Below are 18,071 nucleotides of genomic sequence, written 5' to 3'. Positions count from 1 at the left end.
CTCAAAAGAAAGAGGGAGATTCCAGGTCAACCTGCCAAAAATGCAAGGGAGGTCAGAGATTGTCTGCTGACCATTCCAAGAATGGCCTTCTCCAACAGCACTACTACATCATTCCTGATGCTAAGAATTTTAAATGGCCAGCCTCACAGATTAGCCAGTACTAAACAATTAAGGAGTAAACCATATTAATGTTAATATGTGTTATTGTTTCATACCCATTTTCATTAACAGAAATTTTTTTGTAACAAATTTTAAAAACTCTATAGCTGGTGAAGATGACTGAGTAATCTGATTTGTACCAACTTTGCTATTCCTTTGGAGATCCTAAATCAAATGGGGTTAACTGGTAGTCTTTGGTCACCGTAAATCAGAAAGCTATGGTAAAATGGGACATTTATCGCAGTTTCTTCCTCCCACAAACTCCAGTAAGACTCCTGGGGATCCTACAAACCAAACCTGCAAGGAATAATCTCTGGTAAATTATAACCAATATTTCAGCCACAAGATGGAAGAGGTGTGGAATAGCCTAAGACTTCCAGAAGTGCCCATTTGTCAACAATAGGAAAAAAGGAGAGAGGTAAAACCAGTTTAGCTGACAAAAGCATGTGCAAACTACAAAACAAATGCAGCAAACCCAGCATATATTCTTTGTCAAAACTGGCAGTTCTGACAAGAGAACAGAAAACACTACCTTAACAATTTTAGGTCTATTAGGAACATCTGAAAATGATCACGTAGAAGAGGATATTTGCTAAGAGTAAGCCAAAGACACTTGTGATGGCAAGTAATAAAAAAGTGACACTGCTTCCATACATGGGAAATAATGTACAATTCCCTAATCCTATAGATTAGCTCAATCTTGATGAAACTGAATAGGAAACTGAACACACACAAGATAAAAAACACAATGAAATTTAATTTTGTGTGGCCAACACTCACAACCAGGCCCCCTCTAGGGCTGGTTATAGGACTAATAGTCAGTAGACAACCCCCCTCCAGATTCACTAAAGAAAACTTCACTGCAAAACTCAAAGTAAACCCAACTTTTTTCTTTTTATTTTGGAGCCTTTTTACTTGCTGTAGTTTCCATTTCAAGCTTTTCCCTGACAAAGAAAGAATCAGTGTAACTTGCTAATAATTTTAGTGATTTGACAGACTTGTTCATCTCCAAAAGCTTTAAGTGAGGAATACAATTGTAATTCTCATGGTACAGCTGAAAGAGCCCACACACCATTTCAGTTCCACTTCATTTTAGCTACAAGTGGACAATATCCAGCACAGAAAATCCTGGTCACTGCTGCAAACCATGACTATTTCTGCTGCAGAATGCAGCTGCCATGGACTCTCAGGATCTTAGCAGATTAGTGGAACTAAATGCTTTGCAATATGAGTAGGTTGCAAAGCTGCCACAAAACTAACATTTCACTAATAGATAATGTAGTTGTGTACACATGACTACCTGCAGATTTTGCAAAGCCTCAAACTTGTTCAGACTACATAGAGTCTTTTCCTGTGAAACTGCACTATATAAAGAACAACATGAAGGTAAAATAGTACACAGACACCACAGTGAGCAACAGACAGAAGAATCCACCTACCATGTGAGATTCCAGGCAACGACTGATTCCCCTTTAATCGTGTCCTCCTTGAGACTTTGCACATATCGATACACATGTAAGTGATCCCAAAAAAATGCACAATAGAAATGCTAGCAATAAACTGCCTTTCTCAATTTTGCTTAGTAAAAGAAGTAAAAAATCAGTCCTGTTCTCTTTTGTCCACACCAGGTGGGTCCTGCAGGCAGCAAAAGGCATTGTTTTTCTTGTACCAGGTTGGTGGAGAACTCAGGGAACTCAACAATCAAGGCTATCAAAGAAAGAATGTGAGAGCCTGAGCAGAGCAGAAATAGAAATTGTATCATTGTCACATACAGCGAACAAGAACACTTGAATACCAGGTTGGTTGAAAGGTCATAACCCATGTATGCCAAAGCAGGAGTTTTCAAACCCACCAGCAAATACAGTCATGGTCTTTGAAGGAGAGGAACTACTATGGCCTCAATGGTAGAAGAAAGGGCAGGACAGTGGAATCTTGACCCCTACACATCTGAGGCTTTTAAAGGTCTTTTAAGTAAAGTTGTATGAGTTTTTAAGGGCCTTAGGAAGAGTGAATTGTTTATGGGAAAGAAGGAGTTAACAGGGAGAGTGGCCTAGGCTGGAGGAATGTTGAGCAGCTTATGAGAGCATGAGAAGATAAGAGCAGGGCATTAGAAGAGGAAAACAAATGCTGTGGGGATCATGCTGGGGAGTACAAGGCCAGAGAATGTACCTTTGCTTTTCAGAAGGGCTAAAAACAGCTGCTGCTAGGGGAGGATGGTGAGGGTGGGAGGACAGCCCAAAGAAAGAAGTTTCAGATATAAACAATGGGGGGGGGAAAAAAGAAAACTGAGTTGACTAAGGCAGCTGTTATAGTGGTGTTGGAGAAAACACAGGAGAGGAGACAGGAAGGTGAGGATCACAACTCTTACAAGAAGATAACGGAGAAGCTTAAACAGAAATGACCAGGTAAAATGGGTAAAGTAGCTGCAGTATAAACCAGAAGATAGCTAGCAAATTGAGGTCCTGAGGACTGGCATAGAGGCATTTGGGATGATCCCAGCCCACCTGGGACTACTTGTGAAAGGAAATCACCCCCAGCTGACCAATGTTGATCAAAACCACCTGGCTTAAACAGCCTCTGCAGCCACGAAATGGGCCATGTGCAACCCACAGGAACACCAGCCATGGGGAATTAACTGAGGTTATAGCCAGTGTTGAGGTGCATGAAGGCAGCTGGAATTGGTCTCTGTAGAACTTTATTTGGAAGAACAAATCCCAAATGGGTCCAGAGTCACATATTGTTAAAAGCAGTTACTGTTCATAGTTAAACTGGTCCTGGAGGGAGGTGGGGTCTAGTTACGGTGAGCTAATATTCAAAACTATACTGCTGGAGGATTTGCTTATTCACTGCGTATGATTATGGAGTTTGGAAGGGCAGGCTGGAAGGGCTGGGAGACTCTCCGGGAAGGAGGAGAGCCTGAGGAGTCTAATTAAAAAGAAGTCGACAAATAGACACAATAGTAGGAGAAATACAAGCAGTTATAATGTTTGCTAATATAGGCCCTGAGGGCAAACAAGCCAGGCCCCTGGAATGTAAGGAAAAGACAGACCCCCATGGTTCTGGGTATGGGGCTTGCCTGCAGGATGTCACAGAGAGGTTTTTTTTTATTTTTCCAGGAATGTTGGGTGAGTCATGAAGATGGCATTTGAAATAGAACAACAATAGAGTTTGGAAGAAAAAATGGAGTGCCTGGGAGAAGATACAGCCAAATGGAATAAGAAATTGGTTATCACCTTCATGCATAGGTTGGCAGAACTGGTCTAGAAATGAAAGAGAAGACCCCTAAGAACCAAGCATTGCAACCAGTGCAGGTGATATCTAGCAACATGAAAGCAACACTTTCAGCTCTACTAGCTGAGGAGCAGTCAGACTTTAAGATTGGGCAGGTCTACTCTCTCGACCCTTGGGATCACAGTAAACTAAGGTATGATCAGCTGGAAAAAAATTATAGTACCAACCCCATAGGGGTAGCTGTAGATGTAATGAATGGCTCTTATCTTGTTAATAAAGTCTGGTGCTGCTACTGATGTCTTGAAACACACTGGATGCCTGGGGGGGACAGCACGCCAGCAAGACATGAGAAAAAATGCATTTTAGGCAATGGTCTCTGATTAGGAAATGATTTTATTCTGGATCTAGCTAACAATGGGGGGGGGGGGGGTGTAATACAGAAACAGAAAGCCCTGTAGGAATCTTTGCTACACAATGGTGAACAGCAGTGAAGCCCCAGAAACACTTTGAACACCACAGGGGTGAGTAGTAAGAGAAGTTTGTACATGTCTGCTCAAGTTAGAGTGTGGAAGGATTAATACACTTACATTAAGACCCAAAACCACAGAAATGGTATGAATGTCTAAGGGAGGCTGAGAAGGATTGTAATCCACTATTATTAGCCCAGTGGATTTTGAAGTACTAGTTCAATGACCCAGTTTATTAATCACCAGTTGATCAACAAGTTAACAGAACAGACTGAGTGATGTATTATTAGGCAGTAAAACACTGTCACACATAAGACTAGAAAGTAAACTGACAAAACGCTTGGCCACAGAGTACTAGACGGACAAAGCAGTTTTCAGTCATGGGCCTAGAATTTAAATCTTTTTAGTTTTTTGTGGTCTGGTTTTTCTTTCTCCTAGACAGAATTTCTTCTACGAAAGTTTGTTATATTCAAGGGAAACAATATTACTTCTCAAGAAACAATATTACATCAACATATTCCTCAAGAATTCACAACAGTCCCTTCAGTCTCCCAAGCACATATCACACGAATGTGCAATAAATAATCCATGAATGAAGGAAAGAAAAAATAAAATATCAGATGCTGTAGTAAATTTCTGTTGGTTTTGCTGAAAAACTTTACATTTTGGTAACTAAGGAAGTTCATATATCATTCATACACACAAAATTATGTGTTAGGCTAGTAAGGAACAAGAGATATAGCATTCAGCACTGTCCACAACTCCTGTGACTGCTAAAGGAGTTTAGTGTATGATTTAAATTAAAAATAAAAACCTCAACATTTGAAATCTACTGACAGCAGAAATATCACTCAAAATTACTCTTCTGTGTTAAAGAGCAGAACAGAACTAAGCTTATTGTTTAAAACCCATTTTAAACTCTTTTCAAAGTACGTATGTCATGAAAAAATCCATTTACAAATTTTCCAGATCTTTTCAGGTAACAGACTCAGCTTTAGATCACTTTTTATACCCCCCCCCCCCCCCCACCCCCCCCCCCCCCCCCGATGATTGTGCAGCAGTTGGTTATTGAAATAGCGAAGTTTGTAAATCTCGCAATTGGCACTACCAGTTACCTGAATGGCTGCTTGACAGGAATCGTTTGCAACCTAGCCTGGTTTCTGCTTCCCCAGAACTGATCTGTATGGAGTTACAACCCAAACTTCATCTCAGTGTTAAAATTAGACAGGAATATTTTAAGAATTGTAATGCTAGTGTAACTGTACAGCTTAAAAATCAGTAATAGTACCTGTATTTTAGCATTTGGTGTTAATAAGCATTTTAAAAACAGCACAGGACAAAAGCCTAATTAAACAAAACAGGCTAATAGTAATATTAGAGTGAAGGTTGAACTTAAATTGCTGGTTTACTTCTGTATTTTCATTAAAGTTGACAATCTTTCTCAAAGGCTCTGTGAATTCCTGGCTCACAGAAGGAGCAAGGACAGCAGTAAAAAGCTGAGCCTGCCTGTGTAAAGATGATCCTGTGTTGAACAAACTGTAACCAATAAGCTGCAAACTGCAGTTTCTCTTTCAGGTTGATCCCGGCCCAGTGTTTATGGTTTCTTTTCTGACATGTTTGACACTTGCTTCTTTGAAGGAACGATAATAATGCCAGGATTACATTGCTGCAGTGAGATGGCATTATGGCATCCTTTTGGCTGTGCCAGGGAAAATGTTTCCCACATGTGAGTTGGGGAAAGGAGAAGGAGAGGCAGAAGGGTTCATGCTGTGGGTCAGAGCGTTTGCAGGCAGCATTTGCCCTCAGCACGGTAGACCCGCATGGGCTGTGGGCAGCTTTCTGAAGCCACTCATGGTACACTGGACTTGCCTCACTGCCCTGTCTTGGGGAGCCAGTGAAACAGGGACTGGCTAAAAAGCTGCTATTTCACTTATTTAAAAATCCACATACATATTTAGGTTAAGCTTTAATGAGCAATGTTTCCCTTTCTGCCATTTTTCTTTCTCTGCAAAACTCAAGGACAAGGGGGTCTCTTCTAAGAAGTGAATGAAGCTGGGCATGGCTGGGGGAGAGGGAAACCAGTCTTGGTTTTCCCAGCATCAGCAGGCAAGAGGGCTTTCAAATGCCAGTATTCTCATCCATAATGACAGCCTCTTTGAAAGGCTGGAAAAGACTCAGCAGCAGCTTACAGTCATAAATCAAAACAACAGCTCGACGCAAAGCGAGGGTTCTTTCCTATTCATCCAGCACCTTACAGTGCCACGCTTTGTGAAAGCAGAAGATAGTTTTCAGTTACAAAATAATTTTCCTTCTATAGTTTTCCAGAATGGAGATAAAGGAAAATTCATAAGCTGTGCCCATTGCTCTCCACAATATAGAAAGAAAAAAAATCTTGCAATGCGAAGACCACTGTTGATTTCAACAGTTGATCTAGGATCAGGTACAGAATGTTTGGTCTGTGTTTTTTTACCCCTTTCAAATGGAAGTCCTGATGTAATTTTAATAGCAGGAGCATAACCACTGCAGTTTAATGCTTTCTTGGTAATAAATGAAAAGAGATGCCAGCACAAGCTGCATCATCAATTTTAGGGGCACCTTGCTTTTTCAGTGGTTTTAAGACTCAAAATCTACATGCATTAAGTTTATTTTAATTTGTAAGGCAGCACTTCCAAGAGCAGAGTTTGTACTGGAAAAGAAAGTGGCATCTTTTTTTCGAAAGGTATTAAACTCAAATTATTCTGGAAGATTATAGCAACCAATAGCCTAAATAATCTGTCTGTTAAATCCATTTTCTTGAAGACTACCATACAGAAATTTTCAAGTTGTTCCATCCCATACAAAATACCACTTTAAGATACTGAAGAAGAAAGAATGGTTTAAGTGCACTGAATGTCTATTAAGATTTGTGTTAAGAGCACCTTCATTAAAATCTTAATTATTTAAAATATACTTAATTTTAATTAATTTTATTGGTTAACTATGGTGAATTTTATTATTTAATTATATTTAATTTCCTTCTTTAGTGCTTTGTATATGTTCCTAATTAATTCGTCCAGTTTTTCTTGTGGTGAACATAGGCTTAAGTGGGCACAGGCTCCACCACAGGATGAGTGTCTTACCTGATTCCAGCTCTGGTACTGCTCAACAGGCATTATTTTAATTGTTGGGGATCCCATTCTCACGTGCATCGCAAACTACCAATGTAATGGCAGCTTGGCTCTGAACACCTTCATTCACAAAGCAGAAAGCGTTTGATGAACTCAAGATACTTCCACCTCCTCTACAATGTTGAGCCTTCGCACTGTGTGTGTACACAGTGCAGGCTTTTATGCCAGACAGTGATAAAGATTTTCAATAGGCTCCTATTTTAATAGAGTTGCAAGTCCTACATCACAGAAGTATAAAGTCCAGTGTAATGTTATGGCAAAATCCATTATTTAACCTTAGGATTTCATACACTGCAGCACTTGAGCTTTACCCTTACAGTCTATAAGGTAATAATAGTAATTTCAGTGAAATTGCAGCCTTGCAAAGCTCTGCTACATACACAGCCTTCTTCACTGTAATAGGAGATTTACAAGGCAATATGTAGGAACTGGAACATTTTAAAATCTAATGCAGATATTTGAAGTAACAAAGCACTTTACAACAGTTAATGGTAGTGGATGGATGACCAAAATGAGTCATGATAATACTAATTTTCTGTAGAGGTGTGAGCAAAACAGATGTTAAATCTCATTTTTCTTGATGCTCAAACAGATAATTTTTTTTCCAATATCTTTTTTAACCTAGGACAGATCTTTTTCCATTACAAATTCCCTTTGTTCCTGTTGCTCTCTGTGCAGGAGATATATGCTGCACCCTGATTCCCAGCCTGCTGGCCACTAAGCAGGTTGGGTTTCTCATGGACTTGCAGGTCCCCACATACACACAGGCTGCTCAGCACAAGAGAAACAGCCCATGGTGGTGGTCCAAGCCACGTAGCACACTTTTGTGTCCTTTTCTGTTCTTTCAGCCCGAATATTTAATAGGGAAAAGAAAAGCACCGTCCTGGCCTGCCCAGGAGCCAAGGCCCAACTGCCTGGTGGTGTCACAAGTTGACTCACCAGCATCTCCCCCACCTTCTCTTGCAGATGCTTTATCTGATCAAAGAACATCTTCTTTCATTATTCTCTAATATACTCTGCATGATAATACCCACAAGCCACATTTAGATCAGCAGTGAAAAGAAACAATTTAAGAATGAAGAAATGGCTGACCCTAATTGTCACACTCTCCTCGAGGACAGTGGTTTTTGTTCCCTTAAGGATCATTGTTTTGCCTTGGGAAGCAAAGCCCCTGAAATCTGTACTTTGTATTCTGCATGTCTGATGTGAAGTAACAGTAACTTGGTATGAAGGACATCTTGAAATATTCTGCCTTTGTGAATATGAATGTAGGAATCTGCAGAAACTGTGAATGAACATTTACAACAAACTGTGAGCCTCCTACTGATGCACTCAAATACAAAACAGGAGGTGAGAGAGAGAAGGAAAAGAGATGAATTTGTTTTCCTAGCAAACAGCTGTCTTCTTTAACAGAAGAAACTAAAAAGAAAACAGTGTGCGAAGAGGCCAAAAGCTGCATTAATTACAGTATTTTTAGATGTTATAAGCACAATTTTGATAAACATTCTAAACTGTTCTGTCAATGCAATTAAGTCTTTTTTCTTGATGCAGCATCATCAATGCATGCGCCTGATGAGAATATATTGTGGGCTGTACAGTGCAGTTACCCTTTGATTAATGATTCAAGGCAATCAGTAGGGACCACAAAAATTCCTGGGGGATGCCACAGTAAGCAGCACAATGTCACAATTTAATTTATTCTCTTGACCTACATGACAAAGAGTGAAGACATAGTCAGTATTAAGGAACAAATTCCAGCTGTGGTTATAGAAAAGGAAGTCCCACAGAGTTGAAAATAATAGGTACACAGCTTAGGAGAAAAATTTGGCATGGAGAGATTACTTCTTGGATATTTGGAGGGATGTTATTTATTTATTTAGATCAGCTGGAGGATGTGGGAAGGTGTCAGACTAATTGTTATGTTAGCTTTAATGGCTGGGCTGCCACAAGATCACCATACTAGAAAAAACAATCCCTCTAGCTGGAAAAAGCTAGATCTTGTTTCTTAGCTGGCTTGTATTTCTATTTAGCCAGAGCATGGCATTACAGCTGGTATTTTATCAGGATAGACCTAAAAGTCAGCCTGAAATAATCTTTTTGCTAGAGGCACCCACAACTAGTGACATCAGTTGTCACACTGTCAGTTGGATTGCTTTTCTTCTCTGACATGAGGTCCTCCATTTCATGTCAATGGGAAGTGATCATATTATCTCATGAAGTGTTCAGAGCTGAGCAAGGTAACACAGGCATATTTGGTTTTGTAGCCTTCAGCACTTAGAAAACACTAAATTCAAAATGCTGTAGTACCTCCTTCAAACAATGTTGTCTACTGTTTAGGTAGCAAATCTGCCTTCTGCTTCCTGAACCTGCTCTTTGTACGGTAATTTTTCCTGCCCAAGGTCTCAGTTACTATCTTCAAGTACGTCATTGTTTCAGCCAAGGTTAACTGAAAGACCAATATTAGCAGTGTTGCCAACAGCACTGTTTCTCTGACATGCAGAAATTCTACAGTGAGGGTGAAGCTCATCTGTACTAGATCCATCATTTTCTCCAGGGCTAAGTGTTTGGAATGTATTTCCTGAATAACCAAAGGGCATCTAGGTGCAAAAGTTATTTTCAGCTTTGACTTCATTTATAAACTCAAAGCATCTCCACTATTCTCATTCTTCCCATAGGGAACAGATACAAGAATAGATATGATGGATGCTAGTCACATTACTTTCTGCACTTCAGAAAACTGCTCAGACACCACAGTATGGAAATCTACATGATATGAAATGGAACAAAAGAATATAAATTCTTAGATATATGAGATTGCAGATAAGCAATAATTCTGGCTGTAGTGGGAGCTGTCAGTTTAAGCAGCTTCACTGGGTTGTTAAACAGGAACACACATATCAGTGGAAGGTTAATATTTTTGCTAAGTAAAAGTACTATAAAATTTTCTACCCATTAAATACTTCCTCTAGGTATGGTCATAAAAAAGATCCAGAACAAAACAGCACACTCTGTGCTTAGGAAGCCCACAAGGAGCTGCTTCTAGCCTGGCATAAAATAATTCAGGCAGCAATACTGCAGTGCCATCAAATGCCTACTAAAGTTGAAATTGACCAAAACTTGTAAAGATATTAATTATTTGGGGCACTCACCAAGAATTTGTACTTTTATTTTTCAATGCATAAGAAAGTTGATTTTAAATTTGGTAAGTCATGGCAGCTGCTGAAACCATCTTCTACGTATTTATAGGCAATTCACCAGCTGTCATGGGCTGCCATGGCTTTCCTCACCTTCAAAGCAGAGATGGTTTAGTGCCTACACCTTCACAACTGGAATGGCACATAAAGCTTGCTGTCTCACAGTAATAGCCTCAGACTAATCACTTAATTATTAAGCTTTATATGTTACACAAAACCAGTTATTTCTATTGCTGAATCAATATAACTGGTATGTACCACTTAAATTAACAAAGTATCTCTTCTGAGCTACTTAAGGGGGATTATGTTCTTTTATATGCATCAGGCATAAAAAACCAACTCTCATGCTTTTTTTTCCCCATCCTTGTGTATCCATCTCTCTTTATGTAAAAAAGTGATTCATTCTTCCTGAAAACGAGTAAAATTTTTAACCCTCAAAATCTGGACTTCAAAATCCTTCAGGTGCCTGGAACCACACTTCCATGCTTAAGCAGAACTGGCCCAAGACTGAGAGTGTTGAGGAGTAAAGTTACTTTATTGGCAGACAGTCTCTATTCCAAGGATTTCACTTACCCATTAACTATTTAATATAAAAATAGGTCCTTGGACCAAGCATGAGAACCAATGTATCCTGTTTCTGCTGCCCTCCCCCCCTCCCAACCAGCTAAGGAGCTCTGTCCTCAACATTTAAAAGATTTAATTGGTCCAGTTTCAGCAGGAGGAAGGAGGGTAAACCCATCAGTGTACATCAGACTTATATTTCCCTGAAGACACACTTTAGGCACTCAAATCCTTTATCAGTGAGACCTCAAATATAAGAATAACTTAGAAGCAGCCAGTCTAATGTTAAGAATAAACTGTCTAGTCTTATTCCAAGGAAGGTAGGATTAATTGTTCTTTAAAAGAGCCCCCCTTGCTCCTCTGACCATGGAGAAAATTTTTGTGAATCCCTGGGACATGAATCCCTTTCCCTGAACTCTGTTGCTGCTCTCTTCCTGCCTCGTGTTCTCATGTCTACACTCATCCTCTCAAGCCACTGGATCAGAGAAGCCCAATTTGATAAGAATCAAAACTGACAAACTACCTACCTGATCAAGTGCCTGAATGTCCTTAGAGACCAAAATTCAAGGCCTAAATAGGAAGAACATAAGACATTGCTGATGACCCAGACAGGATGGCAGCACTGACTGCTATGCCATGAGAGATTAGAGGCAGAAAGGGCAGGAAACACGAGAATAGTAGGAGCCTTCAATTACCCTTATGAAGATTCTCACTGGTACATAACAGAGATCACATTTTTACGAGGCCATTGATAAGTACATCTTGAAGCAGCTGTGAAGGCAGTCCACAAAGTGGGACACCTCCGTCAACCTTGTCCTGACTATCACACGTGGCTTGGCTCAAAACTGCACATGTGAATCTGGATAAACTCTGTATCCCTACGGGAGCAACAAAAGCCAAAAAGATATGCTGCAATTTTGCTCCGTTTCAAGAGGTAGAGCCACACAAAGATGAAGAAACTTGTTTAAAATGATCAGGTAAAAGAATTAAAACCTTACAGACAGTGTGGAGATTATTGAAGGAGCAGCACTGATGAATGCATACCACAGATTTTTTTAAAGGTAAAAGTCATGATGACTGAACAGCAGGTAAGGGAGGATATTAGAAACAAGGCATCCCTCAGAAGGCTGAAGCTGTTTCAAACCTGAGGAAAAGGAAATGATCATGAACTCTGGCAGATTAAATGTAAAAACATAACTAGGAGGGTCCAAAAGAGGGTTTGAAGAGCAACTGGCAAAAGGAATGAAAATTAAATACAAAATCTTTCTTCAAACACATCAGTAGCAAGAAGCTTGGCAAAGTCTGTAAGGCCAGCTGATGATCAAAGTACACAAGAGAAACCTGAGAGAGGACAAGATTGCAAAGAATAAAATAAATTCTTTTTGTTAATGTTCACTGTAAAAGAAACTGGGCAGATTTCCATGCTGAAATCTGTATTTTGGGGGGACTCAGTAAAGGAGATCTCTGACTTCTCTATCATATTTTACAGTTACTTAAAAGTGACTGGTAATAAACTGCAAAAATCCTCTGGCATTCAGTAAGAGGAATCAGGGATGAAGTCAGTAGTTACCAGCAGTGGTGAGTAACCTCTCCCTACAAGCTGTCAAAATAGTTGAAAATGGTAAATGCAAGTTGAGTTTTTCAAAATTGGTTAGATGACAAGTAGTTTTGCATGTCTGAAGAAGAGCAACAAAGCTGGTGAAGGGTCTAGAGGACCCTTAATTTTATGATGAGCAACTGAGGGAACTGGGGTTTTTTAGTCTGGAGAAAAGGAGGCTGAGACCTTATCACTCTCTACAACTACCAGAAAGGAAGTTGTAGCAAGGTGGGTGTCAGTCTCTTCTCCCAGGTAACAAGTGATAGGACAGAGGAAACAGCCTCAAATTGCACCAAGGTAGGTTTAGATTGGGTATTAGGAAAAATTTCTTCACTGAAAGGGTCATCAAGCACTGGAACAGGCTGCCCAGGGAAGCGGTTGAGTCACCATTCCTGGAGGTATTTAGACTTATAGTCATGGTGCTTGGGGACATAGTTTGGTGGTGGACTTGGCAGTCTTAGGTTTATGGTTGGACACAATGATCTTAAGGGTCTTTTCCAACCTAAATGATTCTGTGATTCTAGATAAGGAAAATTCATAAAGTTTGATGCAAGGACCCTTATATTTTAAGTAAGATAGATATTGTTTTATCTTCATCAATAAGCAGATGACTAATCTATTTGTCAAAACTTGAAATAATAGTTTCGGCTGTGGTATAAGAATTTCAGCCCCCCACTTCCCTCACAGCACAATCCTTTAGACACCAATTTTGGATTTTTAATTCAATGGGAAATTGAATATAACAGGTTTTTTTAAAAAAAAAAAAGCTTTTTGTTTTGGATTAACTATCTTTCCAAGCCAAAATATGTTATCACTCAAAAACACAAAATAAAAATACTGTAATAAGCAACCCAAAAATACCTGCCTGAAAACAGGTTACTCACAGTCTGTGAGGCAATTTTAATGTTATTCGTTTCATGTATCGAAGTGCCTGCCTCTAAACTGCTTGCTCATTTCATTGGTGCAGATTTGCCTAAATGACCTGATCTTTGAAGACAATTTACTAGAAATGACCTAGCAAAGAGATAATTTTATTTTGTGTTGTACTTTGTTCTTGTTCTCAATATGTTGAAAGGTCCTATTTCTCAATGTTTATACAGTCTTTTCAGAGCAGTGCTTTCAAAGTAATTATGTTGTTCACCCTTTGTACCCAGATGCCTGCTTGTATGGACAAAGGTGATCTCAGAGCTAATGCATTTTCCAGGAGGAACATTTGTCCCCTTTCTTCCCCCTGAAATATGCACATTGGCCTTTTTTTCCTACCTCTCAGAAATCTGAGTGAGATCCATCTTGTCTAATTCTAGCTATCTATAAGTTACAATCTTACATTTCCTCACAAAAATATCAGTACTGGGCAAATCCAAGGGTTCATTTGATCTGGTATTCTGTTTCCATCAATGGCTACAGCCATCTGCTTGAGGAGAGTAAAAACAGGGACAACCATATAGAATCATAGAATGGTTTGGGTTGGAAGGGACCTTTAAAGATCATCTAGTTACAACCCCCCTGCCATGGGCAGGGACACCTTCCACTAGATCAGGTTGCTCAAAGCCCCATCCACAACCTTACCTTAAACACTTATGATACTTCCCCTGGGTACTTTCCTAGCTTCCAGATGTTTTCCACTCAGCTGATTTCCAGAGCCTGATGTGGTTTCTGTGTTTACTAACCCCCAGCAAATACTTCTTCCATGTACTTGTCCATTCCTTCCTTGAGCCCATGTAAACTTTTATCATTCACAGCATTGCCTATAGGCAAGCTGCTTGGTTCTGATTCCCATTGCATGAAGAAATGTCTCTGTTGTCTGTTTTGTAATGGACTTTTTATAGATTAATTTGATGCCCCTAGTTCTTGTGTTGGAAGAGGCAGCAAACACTATCTCCTTTTGCCATGGCATTCATGATTTTAGAGTTATTAGATCCCTGTATCCTCCATACTCCCTATCTCCATATCTGTTTTTCATGGTGTAGTGGGTTGACCTTTGCTGGCTGCCAGGTGCCCACCAAGCCACTATATCATTTCCCCTCCATTAATGGGACAGGGAGAGAAAATTAAAAAAAAAAGCTCATGGGTCAAGATAAGGACATGGAGATCACTCCCCAATTACCATCATTGGCAAAACAGACTCGAATTAGGGAAATTAATGTAATTTATTGCCAATTAAACAGAGTAAGATAATGAGAAATAAGAACAAACCTAAAACCACCTTCCCCCCACCCCTCCCTTCTTCCCAGGCTCAACCTCACTCCAGACTTCTCTACCTCCTCCTCCCGGAGTGGCACAGGGGTATGAGGAATGGGGGTTGTGGTCAGTTCGTTAAGCATTGTCTCTGCCATCCCCTCCACCTCACACTCTTCTCTTGTTCAAGTATGGGGTCCCTCCCACAGGATACAGTCCTTCATCAACTGCTTCAACGTGTGTCCTTCCCATTGGTTGCAGTTCTTCAAACTGTTCCAGCATGGGTCCTTGCCACAGGGTGCAGTCCTTTAGGGATGGACTATTCCAGTGAAGGTCCCCCTGGGGTCACAGGTCCTGCCAGCAAATCTGCTCTAGCATAGGCTCCTCTTCACAGGCTTCAGTTCCTGCCATGATCCTGCTCCTGTGTGAGCTCTCCACAGGCTGCAGCTTCCTTCAGGGCACATCCACCTGCTCTGATGTGGGATCCTCCATAGGCTGCAGGTGTATATCTGCTCCACCATGGACTCCCATGGGCTGCAGGGACACAGCCTGCCTCATCAGGGTCTTCACCACAGGCTGCAGGGGAATCTCTGCTCCACTGCCTGGAGTACCTAATCCCCCTCCTTCTTCACTGACCTTGGCGTCTGCAGGGCTGTTTCTCTCACATATTCTTACTCCTCTCTCCCAGCTGCTCTTGTACAATAGTCTTTTCCCTTTCTTGACTATGTTATCACAGAGGCGCCACCACCATCACTGACTGTCTCAGGCTTGGCCATCAGTAGGTCCATCTTGGATCTGGGTGGAACTGGCTCTGTTTGACATGGGGGCAGCTTCTGGCATCTTCTCACAGAAGCTACCCCTGCAACCGCACATTGCCACATAAACCCAATATGCATGGCCAGCCCACCAAGTCACAGCTTGTATGGAAGCTGTTCCCTGACTTTGACTGCCCTCACCGCTTTTTCCTGAATCTTTTCCATTTCTATGATATGTCCTTTTTGAGAAGAGGCGAGAAGAACAGTAGAGTGTTCAAGATGTGGGTGAAGGTTCAGCTTGTTCTTTGTCTAGTTTTCTGTTCTTTTCCTATAAATTCCTAATACTTGACATTTTCTGATTATTACTGAGATGGTAGTTCTATGAGAATAACTGTTATAATCAATAATATAATCAATTACTGGTTCTCCAAAAAAGAGAGGTTTTTTCCAGGCTCCTTTTCCAAAATCTCCCAACCTCTAACTTACTATATCTCAGTTTTTTTTAAAAAAAGATATTTGCTGAATGTGTGGGATGAAAATTAGCAGTAGCAAAAATTTTAAAATAACAAGAATGTTAAAGTCAGGTTCTTGCTTGTGTAAACAAGCCCTACGATTAAGTATTACTTTTTCCTCATGTATTAATTCAACTTCTATCTCACATAGTAAAAGGGAGCAAAGGGAGAAATTCTCACAAAGAATGAAAAAACATTGTTTTGCCCTTGACTTGCCATATTTGCCTAACACCCTGATTAGGATGCATTTACTGCTGCCCTGAACCTAGAAGAGGCTCTCAGCAAGCCAGGTGATGCTTGTTATGCCAACCAACTGGGCCTAGGGATGCTATAATGAGTCTGAAGTTTTACTTTTCCCTAGGGAAATATAAATCCTGCATGCATTCAACTGCTGTATTCCTGATACATGTGTTTGCATAGAGAAGATAATGAGATATTTATAAGTGGCATGATACATTACCCTATAAAATTGATGAGCAATCCATGCATCACGCTCTAAAAGAATCAAGAAATTAAATACTCACAAAGTATCCTTTCTTTCTTCTGAATTTTCTTAGAGAAGCTGTGAAAACTGTAAACTATTAAGAAGTCAGAAGTTAACATTCTGCAATAACACATGATTTCTGCATCTGATTTAAAAACTACCTAATAGAAAGATTTAAGTGCTTATTTCTTTCATTAATTAACTGTACCAGGTCTGGCTGAGCCAGAATTGGTTTTCCCCTGTAGCAGCCCTCATGGTGCTGTGTTTTATGTTGGGAGCTGGCAGGGTGTTGATAGCACACTGGTGTTGTGGCTACTGCTGAGTAGTGCTTACACAGCACCAAGGCTCTTTCTGACATTTCCCCCCCACAGTGGGACGGGGTGGGCAAGATCTGGGGAGGGGACACAACCAGGACAGCTGACCCGAGCTGACCAAAGGGATATTCCATACCATATGACGTCTGCTCAGTATAAAGCTGGGAGAAAGGAGGAAGGGGGTGGGGTCACCCTTGGTCCTCCGAGGCAACCACTACACGTATCAGAGCCCTGCTTCCTGAGAAGGCCCAGCATCGCCTGTTCATGGGAAGTAGAGAATAAATCTGTTTTCTTTTTTTTGCTTCCGTGTGCGGACCTTTGCTTCGCTTTGCTTATATTAAACTGCTTTTTTTTTTTACCCACAAGGGTTGGTTTTTTTTCCTATCTTATTTTCTTTCCCCCCTTTGCCCTGTTGAGAAAAAAAGGGGAAAGGGGGGGAAGTGATAGAGCGACTTGGTGGGTACCTGGCATTTAGCCAAGGTCAAACCACCACATTAACACAGCTGAATAACACAGTCAGTGGTACTGTTGATCTACCAGAAAACAGGCAAAGGAAAAGAAAAAATCCACAAAAAGGGCATATTCAGGAGGCTTTGGCAGGCAGAAGAGCTGTCTAAAAACATGAAGATATACAGCTTAGGGCAGGAAGCCTTTCACAGTGAATTATAGAGGCTACAGGATTATCTTTCAGAAGTGGCTTTCATTAGCTTATTAAGAACTGTTCAAGGGCTGGCATAGATGGATGACTGGAGAGAGCATACCTCCACCGTTACAATATAATAGCCAGAAACTTGGCACAAGTCTTTGGACCCAAGAGTTAATTTCTCATTTTTGGGTTGCTTCAGAGGCCATATAAGTATTACCTGTTCCTTGCCTGGAGCTGGCTATAATTCAGTCTTAGACAAGATGTACTAGAAATATTTTGAGAACCCTGTAAAGTTCAGAAATATTCACATCAGAGAGTTACTCCACACTGATGCAATGCCTACTTTAAGCAAACCTATCGTTTATCTGCTAAAAATACCTTTTGATATTTTCAGCAAGAGCCATGATATTGAAGAGATTGTTCTTCAGTTCATTGATTCCACTAGGTTGGTCTGTAATCCTTAAACGTTAAGAGAAATATCTCAGATGGAAGAATTAATTCTATCAGGTAAAACTGCGACTCAATTTGTTGACAAAGAAAAGGGACAAAGTAAAACCAAGCCAAACCACATTCAACCGAAACTGCCAAGTTAATCTGTTTTGTTCTTTTACACCCCTTAGAAAGCCAGTTTCTTCCTGTTCATTTAATATCAGCCTTTCATGACCATTATTTCATTCTTTCTTTCGGACTTCAGCTAAATGGCAATTGAAAATCTTAGCAAATGTCTCTTAAGATTTTTGAGATGTTTTTTCCAAAGGAAAATCATGGCTTGGCCAATCTATTTCAGCTTGAAAAATAAGAATCCT

At 40.3% G+C, this 18,071-nt stretch overlaps 1 protein-coding gene and 1 long non-coding RNA gene across 6 annotated transcripts in view; one reads left to right on the top strand and one right to left on the bottom strand.

Annotated features, from left to right (window-relative positions):
- Positions 1-18,071, bottom strand: part of FGF14 (fibroblast growth factor 14) — a 421,004-nt gene that overhangs the window by 247,140 nt on the left and 155,793 nt on the right. For 2 of the 5 annotated variants that reach the window (XM_074815364.1, XM_074815363.1), the window contains exon 1: positions 1,599-1,881. The exons of the other annotated variants lie outside the window; for them this stretch is intronic. In XM_074815364.1, the coding sequence (XP_074671465.1) occupies positions 1,599-1,601 (3 nt within the window). In that variant the 5' untranslated portion in view covers positions 1,602-1,881. Of the gene's footprint in view, positions 1-1,598; positions 1,882-18,071 lie in introns of those variants that run through there. 5 annotated transcript variants of the gene reach the window in all.
- Positions 2,439-18,071, top strand: part of LOC141919555 (uncharacterized) — a 42,798-nt gene continuing 27,165 nt past the window's right edge. Inside the window, exons 1-2 of the long non-coding RNA XR_012622001.1 lie at positions 2,439-2,564; positions 3,276-3,583. This is a non-coding gene — a long non-coding RNA (uncharacterized LOC141919555). The remainder of the gene's footprint in view (positions 2,565-3,275; positions 3,584-18,071) is intronic.

The sequence above is a fragment of the Strix aluco genome, chromosome 2 (assembly GCF_031877795.1).
Source record: "Strix aluco isolate bStrAlu1 chromosome 2, bStrAlu1.hap1, whole genome shotgun sequence".
Taxonomy (NCBI): domain Eukaryota; kingdom Metazoa; phylum Chordata; class Aves; order Strigiformes; family Strigidae; genus Strix; species Strix aluco.
This window is presented reverse-complemented; position numbering and strand designations above follow the sequence as displayed.